The sequence below is a fragment of the Cebus imitator genome, unplaced genomic scaffold (genome assembly GCF_001604975.1).
Source record: "Cebus imitator isolate Cc_AM_T3 unplaced genomic scaffold, Cebus_imitator-1.0 Scaffold130, whole genome shotgun sequence".
NCBI classification, from domain to species: Eukaryota; Metazoa; Chordata; class Mammalia; order Primates; family Cebidae; genus Cebus; species Cebus imitator.
Window position 1 is genome coordinate 4,283,038 of NW_016107445.1, and position 11,826 is coordinate 4,294,863.

Genomic DNA, 11,826 nt, shown 5'->3' on the forward strand with positions numbered 1-11,826 from the left:
TTGAGTATAGACAGGGCTTCACCATGTTGGCCAGGTTGGTCTCAAACTTCTGACTTCAGATGATCTGCCCACCCTGGCCTTCCAAAGTGCTGGGATTATAGGCATGAGCCACTGTGCCTGCATTCTTAAAGAATGCTGTGCCCAGCATTCTTCAAGAAAAGATTTTTAAACCCAGAATTTCATATCCAACTAAACTAAGATTCATAAGCAAAGGAGAAATAAAATCCTTTACAGACAAGCAAATGCTGAGAGATTTTGTCACAACAAGGCCTGCCTTACAAGAGCTCCCGAAGGAAGCACTAAATATGGAAAGGAAAAACTGGTACCAGCCACTGCAAAAACATACCAAATTGTAAAGACTATTGACACTGTGAAGAAACTACATCAACTAATGGGCAAAATAACCAGTTAGCATCATAATGACAGGATCAAATTCACACATAATATTAATCTTAAATGTAAAAATGGGCTAAATGCCCAATTTAAAAGACACAGACTGGCAAATTGGATAAAGAGTCCAGATCCATCAGTATGCGGTATTCAGAAGACCTACCTCATGTGCAAAGACACTCATAGGTTCAAAATAAAGGGATGGAGGAATATTTACTAAGCAAGTGAAAAGCAAAAAAAAAAAGGGGGGGGTTGCAATCCTAGTCTCTGATAAAACAGATTTTAAACCAACAAAGATCAAAAAAGACAAAGAAGGGCATTACATAATGGTAAAGGGATCAATGCAACAAGAAAAGCTAACCATCCTAAATACATATGCACCCAATACAGGAGCACCCAGATTTATAAAACAAGTTCTTAGAAACCTACAAAGAGACTTAGATTCCCACACAATAATAGTGGGAGACTTTAACACCCACTGTTCATATTAGACAGATCAACGAAACAGATAATTAACCAGGATATTCAGGACTTGAACTCAGCTCTGGACCAAATGGACCTAATAGACATCTACAGAACTCTCCACCCCAAATCAACTGAATATACATTCTTCTCAGCATCGCATCGTACTTATTCTAAAATTGGCCACATAATTGGAAGTAAGTCACTCCTCAGCAAATGCAAAAGAATGGAAATCATAACAAACAGTCTCTGAGACTACAGTGCAACCGAATTAGAACTCAGGATTAACTAAACTTACTCAAAACCACACAACTACATGGAAGTTGAACAACCTGCTCCTGAATGACTACTGGATAAGTAACAAAGTTAAGGCAGAAATAAATAGTTCTTTGAAACCAATGAGAACAAAGACACAACGTACCAGAATCTCTGAGACACAGCTAAATTAGTGTTTAGAGGGAAATTTATACCACTAAATGCCCACAGGAGAAAGTGCCTAAAATTGACATCCTAACATGACAAAAGAGCTAGAGAAGCAAGAGCAAACATTCAAAAGCTAGAAGACAAGAAATAACTAAGAGCAGAACTGAAGGAGATAGAGACACAAAAAACCCTTTAAAAAAATAAATGAATCTAGGAGGTGGTTTTTTGAAAAGATTAACAAAACAGATAGACTGCTAGCCAAACTAATAAAAGAGAGACGAATCAAATAGACACAATAAAAAATGATAAAAGGGTTATCACCACTGATCTCACAGAAATACAAACTACTATCAGAGAATACTATAAACACCTCTATTTGCAAATAAATTAGAAAATTTAGAAGAAATAGATAAATTCCTGGGCACACACACTTTCCAAACACTAAACCAGGAAGAAGTCAAATCCCTGAATAGACCAATAACAAGTTCTGAAATTCAGGCAGCAGTTAATAGTGTACCAACGAAAAAAAGCCCAGGACCAGGTGAATTCACAGCTGAATTCTACCAGAGTTACAAAGAGCAGCTGGCACCATTCCTTCTGAAACTATTCCAAACAATAGAAAAAGAGGGACTCCTCCCTAACTCATTTTCTGAGGCCAGCATCATCCTAACACCAAAACCTGGCAGAGACACAAGAAGAAAAGAAAATTTCAGGCCAATATCCATGATGAACATCTGTGCGAAAACCCTCAATAAAATACTGGCAAACTGAATCCATCAGCACATCAAAAAGCTTATCCACCATGTTCAAGTCAGCTTCATCCCTAGGATGCAAGACTGGTTCAGCATACTCAAATCAATAAACATAATTCATCACGTAAACAGAACCAAAGGTAAAAACCACATGATTATCTCAATAGATGCAGAAAAGGCCATCAGTGAAATTCAACACCCTTCATGCTAAAAACTGTCAATAAACTAGGTATTGATGGAACATATCTCAAAATAATAAGAGCTATTTATGACAAACCCACAGCCAATATCATACTGAATGGGCAAAAGCTGGAAGCATTCCCTTTGAAAACTGGCACAAGACAAGGAAGCCCTCTCTCACCACTGCTGTATAACAGAGTATTGGAAGTTCTGGAGATAAATTTGGAAGTACCAGCATATAGGAGGTAATCAGAGCCATAAGTAAAGATGAGGATCATCTGGTAAAGGGAGTAATGGGAGACCTTCGTAGGGCATTTAAATTTGTAGATTAAATAAACGTAATAGTAGCTTTTTAAAAAAGTGGAATGTTTTTACTTTTTGAAGTTAATGCAAAAGAAATATGTATCAGCATCCTTTTATGACAAAGCCAGTGAATGTAAAATAATTCTGAATTTCAGAAATACTGAACTAAGTAAAGATTTATTTTTATTTTTCATTTAAATTATGTACATTTATTAAGCATTTGCTATGTACCAGGCAATGTGAGGATTATAACAATAAATCACAATCCCCCAAGGAAGACCAGATTTAGTAGGAAAAAAACAGGCTGGGCACAGTGACTCACACTGGTAATCCCAGCACTTTGGGAGGCCAAGGGTTCTTGGAGCCGGGAGTTCAAGACCAGCCTGGGAAATATAGCAAGATTTCATCTCCACAAAAAGAAGTTTCTAAAATTCAGCTGGGCGTGGTGATGTACACCTAGCTACTTGGGAGGTAGAGGCAGGAGGATCACTTGAACCCAGGAGTTTGAGGTTCTAGTGAGCCATAATCATTCCACTGTTCTACAGCCTGGGCAACAGAGTGAGACCATGTCTCTTAAAAAAAAAAAAAAAAAAAAAAAAAAAAAAAAAAAAAAAAAAAAAAAAAAAAAAAAAAAAGATACAAAGGAAGAAAAATAGGTGCCCAAATTTACAAGGCAGAATCGGCAGTCTGGAAGTAAAAGAGCGTTGATTTTGGAGCCCAGATCTAGGTTTGAACCTCAGCTCTGCTGCTCTCAGTGTAACCTTGGGGAAGTTAGTATTTCTGAACTTCTAGTTTCCTTATTTCTAAGTTTGTGGTAATAGCACCTACCCTTCAAGTTGCTATGATTAGGGATGATCTGTGTAAACCTAATGCAGTGCTTGCTTGATGTTAAATATGTAATTATTTTTATTAATATTATTGACGAAGGTAGACTTTATATGGGATAGAAAAATGAGTTACTTTATACTCTGCGAATTCATTCTTTCATTAGTTATGTAGTGAGCCACTGCCATGCACAGTGTACTTAGGATTATACTGTGTATATATATTTGTGTTTGTTTTCTAAAGCCTCATTTGTTTTTGTTTTTTAAATACTTGTATCACAGGTCCGTACCCACCAGGTTTATGTATGGTCTTCTCCCCTTTCAAATGTCCAGAGACCACCTGCCCCTCCTGGCACTGTCCTCATCTTCCTCCTTTCTACAGGGATCTGCCTGACTTCTCTCTCATAATCTCCTCTTCCTCTGCCCACTCCCATATTTTCCTTGCTAATATTTCTGCTGACTTCACCTCAGACAGCCTTTTTACTTTGCATATAAATTTTTGTTAGCTCCCCCCGCCCACCTTTTTTTTGAGATAGACTCTTGCTCTGCAAGTGCAGTGGCACAATCTTGGCTCACTGACAACCTCAACCTCCCAAGCTCAAGTGATTCTCCCAACTCAGCCTCCCAAGCAGCTGGACACAGGTGTGGACCATCATGCCAGCTATTTTTCATATTTTTAGTAGGGATGGGGGTTTCACCATGTTGCCCAGGCTGGTCTCAAACTCCTGAGCTCAGGTGATCCACCAGCATGATTCTTAAGCTTAAGCTTTTCTAGTGGAAAAATTACTTCCCCCAGCTACCTCAGGAATAATTTATCATCTTCTTTCTGTCTTTGTTCATTTTTCTTCTCACATGTTGGAAAACTTCCCAATTATATCCTCTGGAGATCTCCAGGTGTCCCTGCAGAAGTTTCTCCCTGCTGATGCTAATGCTGATACTGACACCAACATTCCTTGCACACTTACAATCTGGCAGGTGCTTTGCTCCACCTCTACTTTCCCCAGCAGTTGTGCTGTAAACTAATTGGAGGCAGGGATCAGATGTATACCTTTTTGGATTCTCAGTACAGCTTTTTACACACAGGAAATGGCCTATAAATATTAGTTGATCAGAGAGAGGAAGAATGAACAATTCATTTGACCTAGCATTAAAAATAATTTTATAAAAATTATTTCACAAGCAATTGTATTTTGTTTCATTGCCAGTGTTGTAGACATTTTAAAATAATAAATGCAAATAGTCTCAGTGTGGGTTAAATGTGCTTTCGTGGGTTACTTAGGAACCGCTTATTATATTGTTTTATGGCAAATTATATTCCAAGTTCTAAATAACTGTCTTTACAAAAGGCATTTTGACACATAAATTATAAGATGTGAACTGTCGGTTCAGAATTTTTTCTTGCCATTAATTTTTTAAAAAGGGAATTTAGTTTTTGGTAAGATGCCTTGTTTATTTTTCTTATTTATTTAATGAGTGTCTTCTTGTGCCACTTGCCACAAATAAAGATTCTCAAACATTTTCAGCCTCAGGGAATGAAGTAACTGCTAGCTAGAAATAGATCAGGGATTAACAAGTGTAACACATGTTGCTGATGTCATAGGGCTGTGACTTCTGGGAGGCAGACATCCCACTATAACTAAAAATGGGCATCAAGTGCACAGCATACACATTTACAGATTCAAATTTTTACATTTGTTATTGCCAATAAATATGCCACATTATTTTGAGTACCAGCCCATCATTAATTAGTTTAAAAACAATATCTAAGTGATGTCACATCCATCCCTATCCTGCCATGCTCTATTTAGGACTTCCCTGCCCCTCTATGGGACCATTGCACTAGAGCCCTACCCTGCCTCCTGTCCACAGTCCTTCCCTGTCCAACCCACCCACCATCCCAGTCCTCATCAGACTTCTCTTCACAATGGTTCCCCAGAAACTCAGTGCCAAATCAATCCTTTTATTTTCTGATTTCTTTTACCTCCCTCTTTCTTTCTCTCTCTGTTTCTTTTGTGTTTAGAAAAATCAAAACAAAATGAGTGAATACACAGAAAGTTTTTGCTTCAACTCACTGTTCTACAAAGTCATCCTCACTGTCTACTCACACTCCCTCTGCAAATGCATCTTTCTCCACCTAAAAATGTCCAGATGTCTTGAAAGGCCCAGTTTAAAACCTGCTTCACAATGCTTCTCTGTTCATCTTTTCTATCCAAATAAATGAATACACATCATCCTTATTTCTCCTGGGAACTTCATTCTTTTAGAACTTCTGCCTTGTGTTACAGTACAGCTAGTAGATTGCAAGCCCCTCAAGAAGAGTTTGGTTTAATTTTGGACACTTCTTAGCACTTAGCAGAGGAGTCTGCTCATAGCAGGGGCATAAAAAGTATTTATTGAATAGTTACTATTTTGGTTTTTTGAGATGGAAGTCTCTTTCTGTCACCAGGCTGGAGGGCAGTGGTGCCATCTCAGCTCACTGCAACCTCTGCCTCCCAGGTTTAAGCAATTCTCCTGCCTCGGCCTCCTGAGTAGCTGGTACTACAGTCACATGCCACCATGCCCCGCTAATTTTTGTATTTTTAGTGGAGATGGAGTTTCACCATGTTGGCCAGGATGGTCTCAATCTCTTGACCTCATAACCTGCGTGCCTCAGCCTCCCAAAGTGCTGGGATTACAGGCATGAGCCACTGCACCTGGTCTACTTCTCTTTAAGATAGTATAGTTTCAGTATACTTTGTTCAAAGTTGATGTTTATGATATCTCCTTCTGTTATTCTACATTTTCTTTCACAGGAGTTCCTAGATTTTCAAGATGCAAGAGCAGCCCCATTTTATTAACAGCTATAATCTTGCATTTTATCTGAACCTCACAGTAAGTAAATTGTACTGTCTCTATTGGCAGCCTCGTGTGTAAGCTGAACACAAGGACTACCATCCTGGCAGCAACTAACCCCAAAGGCCAGTATGACCCCCAGGAGTCCGTGTCTGTGAACATTGCCCTTGGCAGCCCACTCTTAAGTCGATTTGATCTGATCCTGGTTTTGCTTGATACCAAGAATGAAGACTGGGATCGTATCATTTCCTCCTTTATCTTGGAAAATAAAGGTATGTGAAGACAGGCAAATAATTCAAAGTAACAAAGAGAGATTAGTTGTAACTTAAAGAAATTTCCTTTCAAGAAAATTAAAGAAATACCCAAAGTACGTAATGTAGTACCAGGCAATAGAGAAAGGCTTAGACAGAAAGCAGTGAGAGGAGCCACTTACTGGGCCTCAGAATACTGAGTTGAAGGAAAAGGGTCTTTCTCTACCTGCCACTAATGAAACTAACATTGTTAAATATGTCCCTTATGATGAAGGGGGGCAACCTTATGATATAGAATTACCACTCACCTCTTACGTAAAGAAAACCAGAATGAATTATGAAACAAATCTCTAAATGTAGGCTTCTGTTCAAATTAGATTTACTCAGGCCAGGTATGGTGGCTCACCCCTATAATCCCAGCTCTTTGGGAGGCTGAGGCAGGTGAATCATCTAGGTCAGGCGTTCAAGACCAGCCTGGCCAACATTGTGAAACCCCATCTCTACTAAAATACAAAAATTAGGTGGGTATGATGGTGCACACCTGTAATCCCAGCTACCGCAGAGGCTGAGGCAGGAGAATTGCTTGATCCCATGAGGTGGAGGTTGCAATGAATGGAGATTGTGCCACTGCACTCCAGCCTGGGTGACAGAGCACTCCATCTCAAAAAGAAAAATAGATTTACTCAAATATTATTGATTACTGGACAGACCTGAATTATTCTGAATAATTTTTAATAAAGGTAGGAAGCTTACCTTTGTTAAATTTAGATCATAAGACTGTTTTTTCTAAAATTGTATGCTCTGCAGACAATAGGTCTAGATTTCAATAACCACAAAATGTGAAGGTTATCTTTTAACAAATGAGTACCAGAACTTTATAAATACTCTTAAAATGAGATATTTCCTTGTCCTTACAACTTACTGACCTAACACCTAATATATACAGGTTGCCCAAGCAAATCAGAGAAGCTCTGGAGCATGGAAAAGATGAAAACTTATTTCTGCCTTATAAGGAATCTACAGCCCACACTGTCTGATGTGGGCAATCAAGTTCTTCTCCGGTACTACCAGATGCAAAGGCAGAGTGATTCCCGGAACACTGCCCGGACCACCATTCGCCTGTTGGAAAGCTTGATACGATTAGCAGAAGGTCTATTTCGTTCAACAAATGATGCTTATATTGAATGCCACCTGTGTGCAAGGCATGGGGCTTGGCACCATGGATTCAAAGATGAATGAGAATAACCCCCACTCTAAGGTGCTCACAGTCACTTAAAAATAAAGGCTCTGAGCCAGGAGATCTCTGCTTATCTGAGGACAGATGATGAGTATTGACCAGAATATGGTGTCATTAAGAAAGAAGAATCTTTGTGCCATCTCAGGACCTCTTAGAACTTAATATACCATTCATTCAGAAAGCCTTATTTTTGATGTTTTGTTTCTCAGTGGCAGCTGTGTTAGCATTTTGAGTGGGACAATTTCTTGTTTTGAGTTGTTTCCCATATAGCATCGCTGGTTCTTGCTCATTAATTACCATTTGCAGTCTACCCCTGTCATTATAACAACCAACTTGACAATGCCATGCCCTGTTCCATTACGTATGTACGTATAGCTAACATGCATCTTACCTTTTCTTCTAACATTGGCTTTTACATTTTAGCTGTGTTTAAATAATCCTTATAAAAGAATTTATATGAACTGAATAATAAAATAATACAAGCTTAATAAAAAGTACTGTAAAACAAATGGAATTTCTTTTTTCAAGGATTTATAGCTAATATTAGGGTAAGAAAACTCAGAATTTAGAATTGCTTGTTTGGTAGCTTTGAAAAGCTCATAGATCATAGAAGTGCCAGAGATGAGAAATGAGTTTTAATTTTGTGTAGTTTTATAAAAGACTAGAAAGTGAGAACTAAAGTTGCCAAATATTAAATATATGTTTATATTGCCCCTTTCTTTTCTAGAGCCCAGAGTATTTTTCCAGATAAATATACAAAATTGTGTGGACTACACAGAAGGATTAGGTATATTATAGAAACAACCTTAAAGCTAGTTGAATGTTGACTTTTGTGCTTGATTTAGTAAAATTATTTTGTTATAAGTAGCTCATTCATAACATACACATGGTGAGTGCCGGGGCGGCAGGAGGTTAGATAGAGAATTACATTTCTCACCTCAAACGTTTCTAAAAACAAACATGTTTTGTTTCGTAGCTCACGCTCGCCTGATGTTTCGTGATACTGTGACTCTGGAAGATGCTATTACAGTGGTGTCAGTCATGGAGTCCTCAATGCAGGTAAGGGTATTTGTGTACCTAATTTTTATCCTAATTACAAACTTACTTTGTTTTTTTAAAAAAAGGGCACTTTATTAACATATAAAAAGTTATAAAAATGGACATATTCTAGTCCTAGTATTTCCTGGAAATTCCATATGAAACCATTTAAAAGAAGAGGAAACAGTGTCCTGGAGACATTTGCTGCATTGGTGGTGTTGCTTTTGCCCATCCATGTAAAGTAGTGGGGCTTGATCCTTTTTCTCCTCAACACACCTGAGGGATGTTTGTAGTCCCACCAGTGACAGTATAGCTTCCTAGAGCTCTTGCCACCAAGAACTGGGGGAGTGAACTATAGAAAGTTGAAAAAGGCCCCCAAGTGATTTTCATACCCAACATAGGGGTATAAAGGGTGGTCTTAGCCCCCTGGAGATTGCTGGTCCCTAGACTATACTTACGACTATGCAGGCTGGCCTATGGTGACTCTCCTGGTGTTTTCTCACCCCTTCAGGGAGGTGCACTGCTGGGAGGTGTGAATGCCCTCCATACTTCCTTTCCTGAAAACCCTGGGGAGCAGTACCAGAGACAGTGTCAACTTATTCTGGAAAAGCTAGAGCTGCAGAACCTCTTGAGTGAAGAGCTTAGAAGACTTGAAAGGTGAGGAATGAAAACCCAGAAAGGCATATAATGGAAAATCCTTGTTTGGCATTTAGTGAAACAAAGAAAGTGTGCTATGCATTAAGTGGAAAAATCTCTCTGTACTGTGTGTAGGGGATTGTTTCAGTTATCTACTGCTGTATAACCAACTGCTCCAAAATTCGGTGACTGCAAACACCACCCACACCAGCATTTTAGTGTTTACTTTTCTAGGTATCAGACATTCAGGCAGGCTCAGTAGTAGCTTTTCTTTGCTCCACATTTTGTTGGCTGAGGTAACAACTGAGCAGTGACAGAAGCAACATTTCAAAACTTAACCTTCCTAATGACTCCTAAAAATGTGGATAATAGGCTGGGCATGGTGGCTCACGCCTGTAATCCCAGCACTTTGGGAGGCCGAGGCAGGTGGATCACAAGGTCAAGAGATCGAGAGACCATCCTGGCCAACATGGTGAAACCCTGTCTCTACTAAAAATGGAAAGAACAATTAGCTGGGCATGGTAGCATGCTCTTGTAGTCCCAGCTACTCAGGAAACAGGCAAGACAATCGCTTGAACCCAGGAGGCGGAGGTTGCAGTGAGTAGAGATTGCACTACTGTACTCCAGCCTGGCAACAGATTAAGACTCTGTCTTAAAAAAAATGTGAATAATAGAGAAGGAGGACACATGGGAAGAAACCTGTCACGAGCATTAGTGAGAATGTGGACTCTTTACCTAAAGAAATTCTGCCCAAACTTTAATGTTCGCATACTCCCAAAATATGTGGACTTCTAAAAACCTGGACTTTGAGTGTGAGCCTGAGAAATAGGAGTTAGGAATGGCAAGTTTATCCATTTTTGGTGTCTTTGTGATCATTGTAAATGGCTTAATTATTGACCTGCAGCTCTTATTGGTGTTGGTCTCAAAGCCAGGATCTAGTGAATGAAGTACATGAGAAAGTAGAGCAGCTGCAAAGAATTTGGGGACCACAGTGAGATTGTTGGCTATATTAAATAAAACCTTGAGAATTCTTCCTTCTCACAGCGGCCTTCTCTTTCTAATTTGTGAAACTTCAGCACGGCCTTCCTGGGGAAGTGTGGGGATGGGCATTCTCCTGCCAATAGCCAGGTGCCAGACTACGGTAAACTTGAACTTAGTATGAAATTCACCCCTCTTTCTTTTGGTCTTCTGGATCATTTTATGATCCAGAGCATAGTGCAAAAATCAAAGTTATTCCTTTGAGTTGTTTATGGTTTGATGTAGCTGATTCTTTTCAAGCCACTCCTGGGCTTGGCTTGGCTTTTGGAGAGGCTGCTCATTTTGACTGATCCAAACTACCAGAAACTGACATATGCTGGATTCAGGAGAAGAGAAAAAGTAAGGCTCAGAATCGTTGTTATGTGTTAGAAAGATGGCAGTTGGACTTCCCAAATTTAAAATGACCCTCCTGGAGGGAAAGAAAGGAAAAAAGAAAGTATTTGACAATATGAAAGAAAGGATTCTGCCTTAAAATGTTATTTTCTACTGGTATTTATTTATAACGTAGAAGCGTGTTCTGGTGTTGATCACCCTGCGAAAGCAACAAAACCAGGTACCTTGCAAATGAAAGTGAATAACTACCTCCAACAACCTAATGCTAATCTTAACAAATGAGAAAAAATTCAACTAGCATATGGGTTTTTACTGTTTTGGAAGGAATTCTCTATATCTTAAGGAGATAATTATAATGAAACCATTTATAGGTTTTTCATGTTTTACTTCCAGAAAATGCTTTATTCTGGTGACAGTATGACTCAAATAGTGGACATTCTATCCACCTTAAAACAGAGTGCAGGCCAGGCATGGTGGCTCACACCAGTAATCCTAGCACTTTGGGAGGCTGAGGTGGGCAGTTCACTTGAGGTCAGGAGTTCAAGACCAGCCTGGCAAAATTGGTGAAACCCCATCTTTACTAAAAATACAAAAATTAGCTGGGTGTGTTGGCTGGTGCCTGTAATTCCAGCTACTCGCGAGGCTGAGACAGGAGAGTCGCTTGAACCCTGGAGGCGGAGGTTGCAGTGATCTGAGATTTAGTGAAACTCTGTCTCAAAAAAAAAAAAAAATTAGACTAAAATAGGGCTAACTTAGCCTACCCTAACTTATTCTCATCTTTTAGGACATTTTTCTGGAACTTTAACATTTGTCAATAGCCCTGACCTCAATTTGATGCTGAGATGTATACTAAGTAGTGGCAATTTTGAAAGCTATTTGCTTTTTTGTTTGGTTGTAACTCAAATTAGTAAAAATGAACCTGGATTTGCTTATTGATATTTTCAGATCTATGTTGAGTGATATGACCCAATATTTTTACAGTAATTTGGGGGGCTTTTTTCTTATTATAAAGGTAATGCATGTTCTCTATTTTGTATTTTTAGAAGCACCAGTAATGAATTAATTAGAAAACAAAAATCATTGTTCTCACTCATAGGCGGGTGTTGAACGATGAGAGCACATGGACA

At 39.0% G+C, this 11,826-nt stretch overlaps 1 protein-coding gene across 4 annotated transcripts in view; it reads left to right on the plus strand.

Annotated features, from left to right (window-relative positions):
• The window catches only part of MCM9 (minichromosome maintenance 9 homologous recombination repair factor), a 145,410-nt gene that overhangs the window by 101,726 nt on the left and 31,858 nt on the right, over positions 1-11,826 (plus strand). For 3 of the 4 annotated variants that reach the window (XM_037742949.1, XM_017541070.2, XM_017541066.2), the window contains 4 exons: positions 6,236-6,438; positions 7,364-7,567; positions 8,631-8,713; positions 9,204-9,349. In XM_037742949.1, coding sequence (XP_037598877.1) covers positions 6,236-6,438; positions 7,364-7,567; positions 8,631-8,713; positions 9,204-9,349 — 636 coding nt within the window. Of the gene's footprint in view, positions 1-6,235; positions 6,439-7,363; positions 7,568-8,630; positions 8,714-9,203; positions 9,350-11,826 lie in introns of those variants that run through there. The other variant, XM_037742950.1, reaches the window with a different exon arrangement.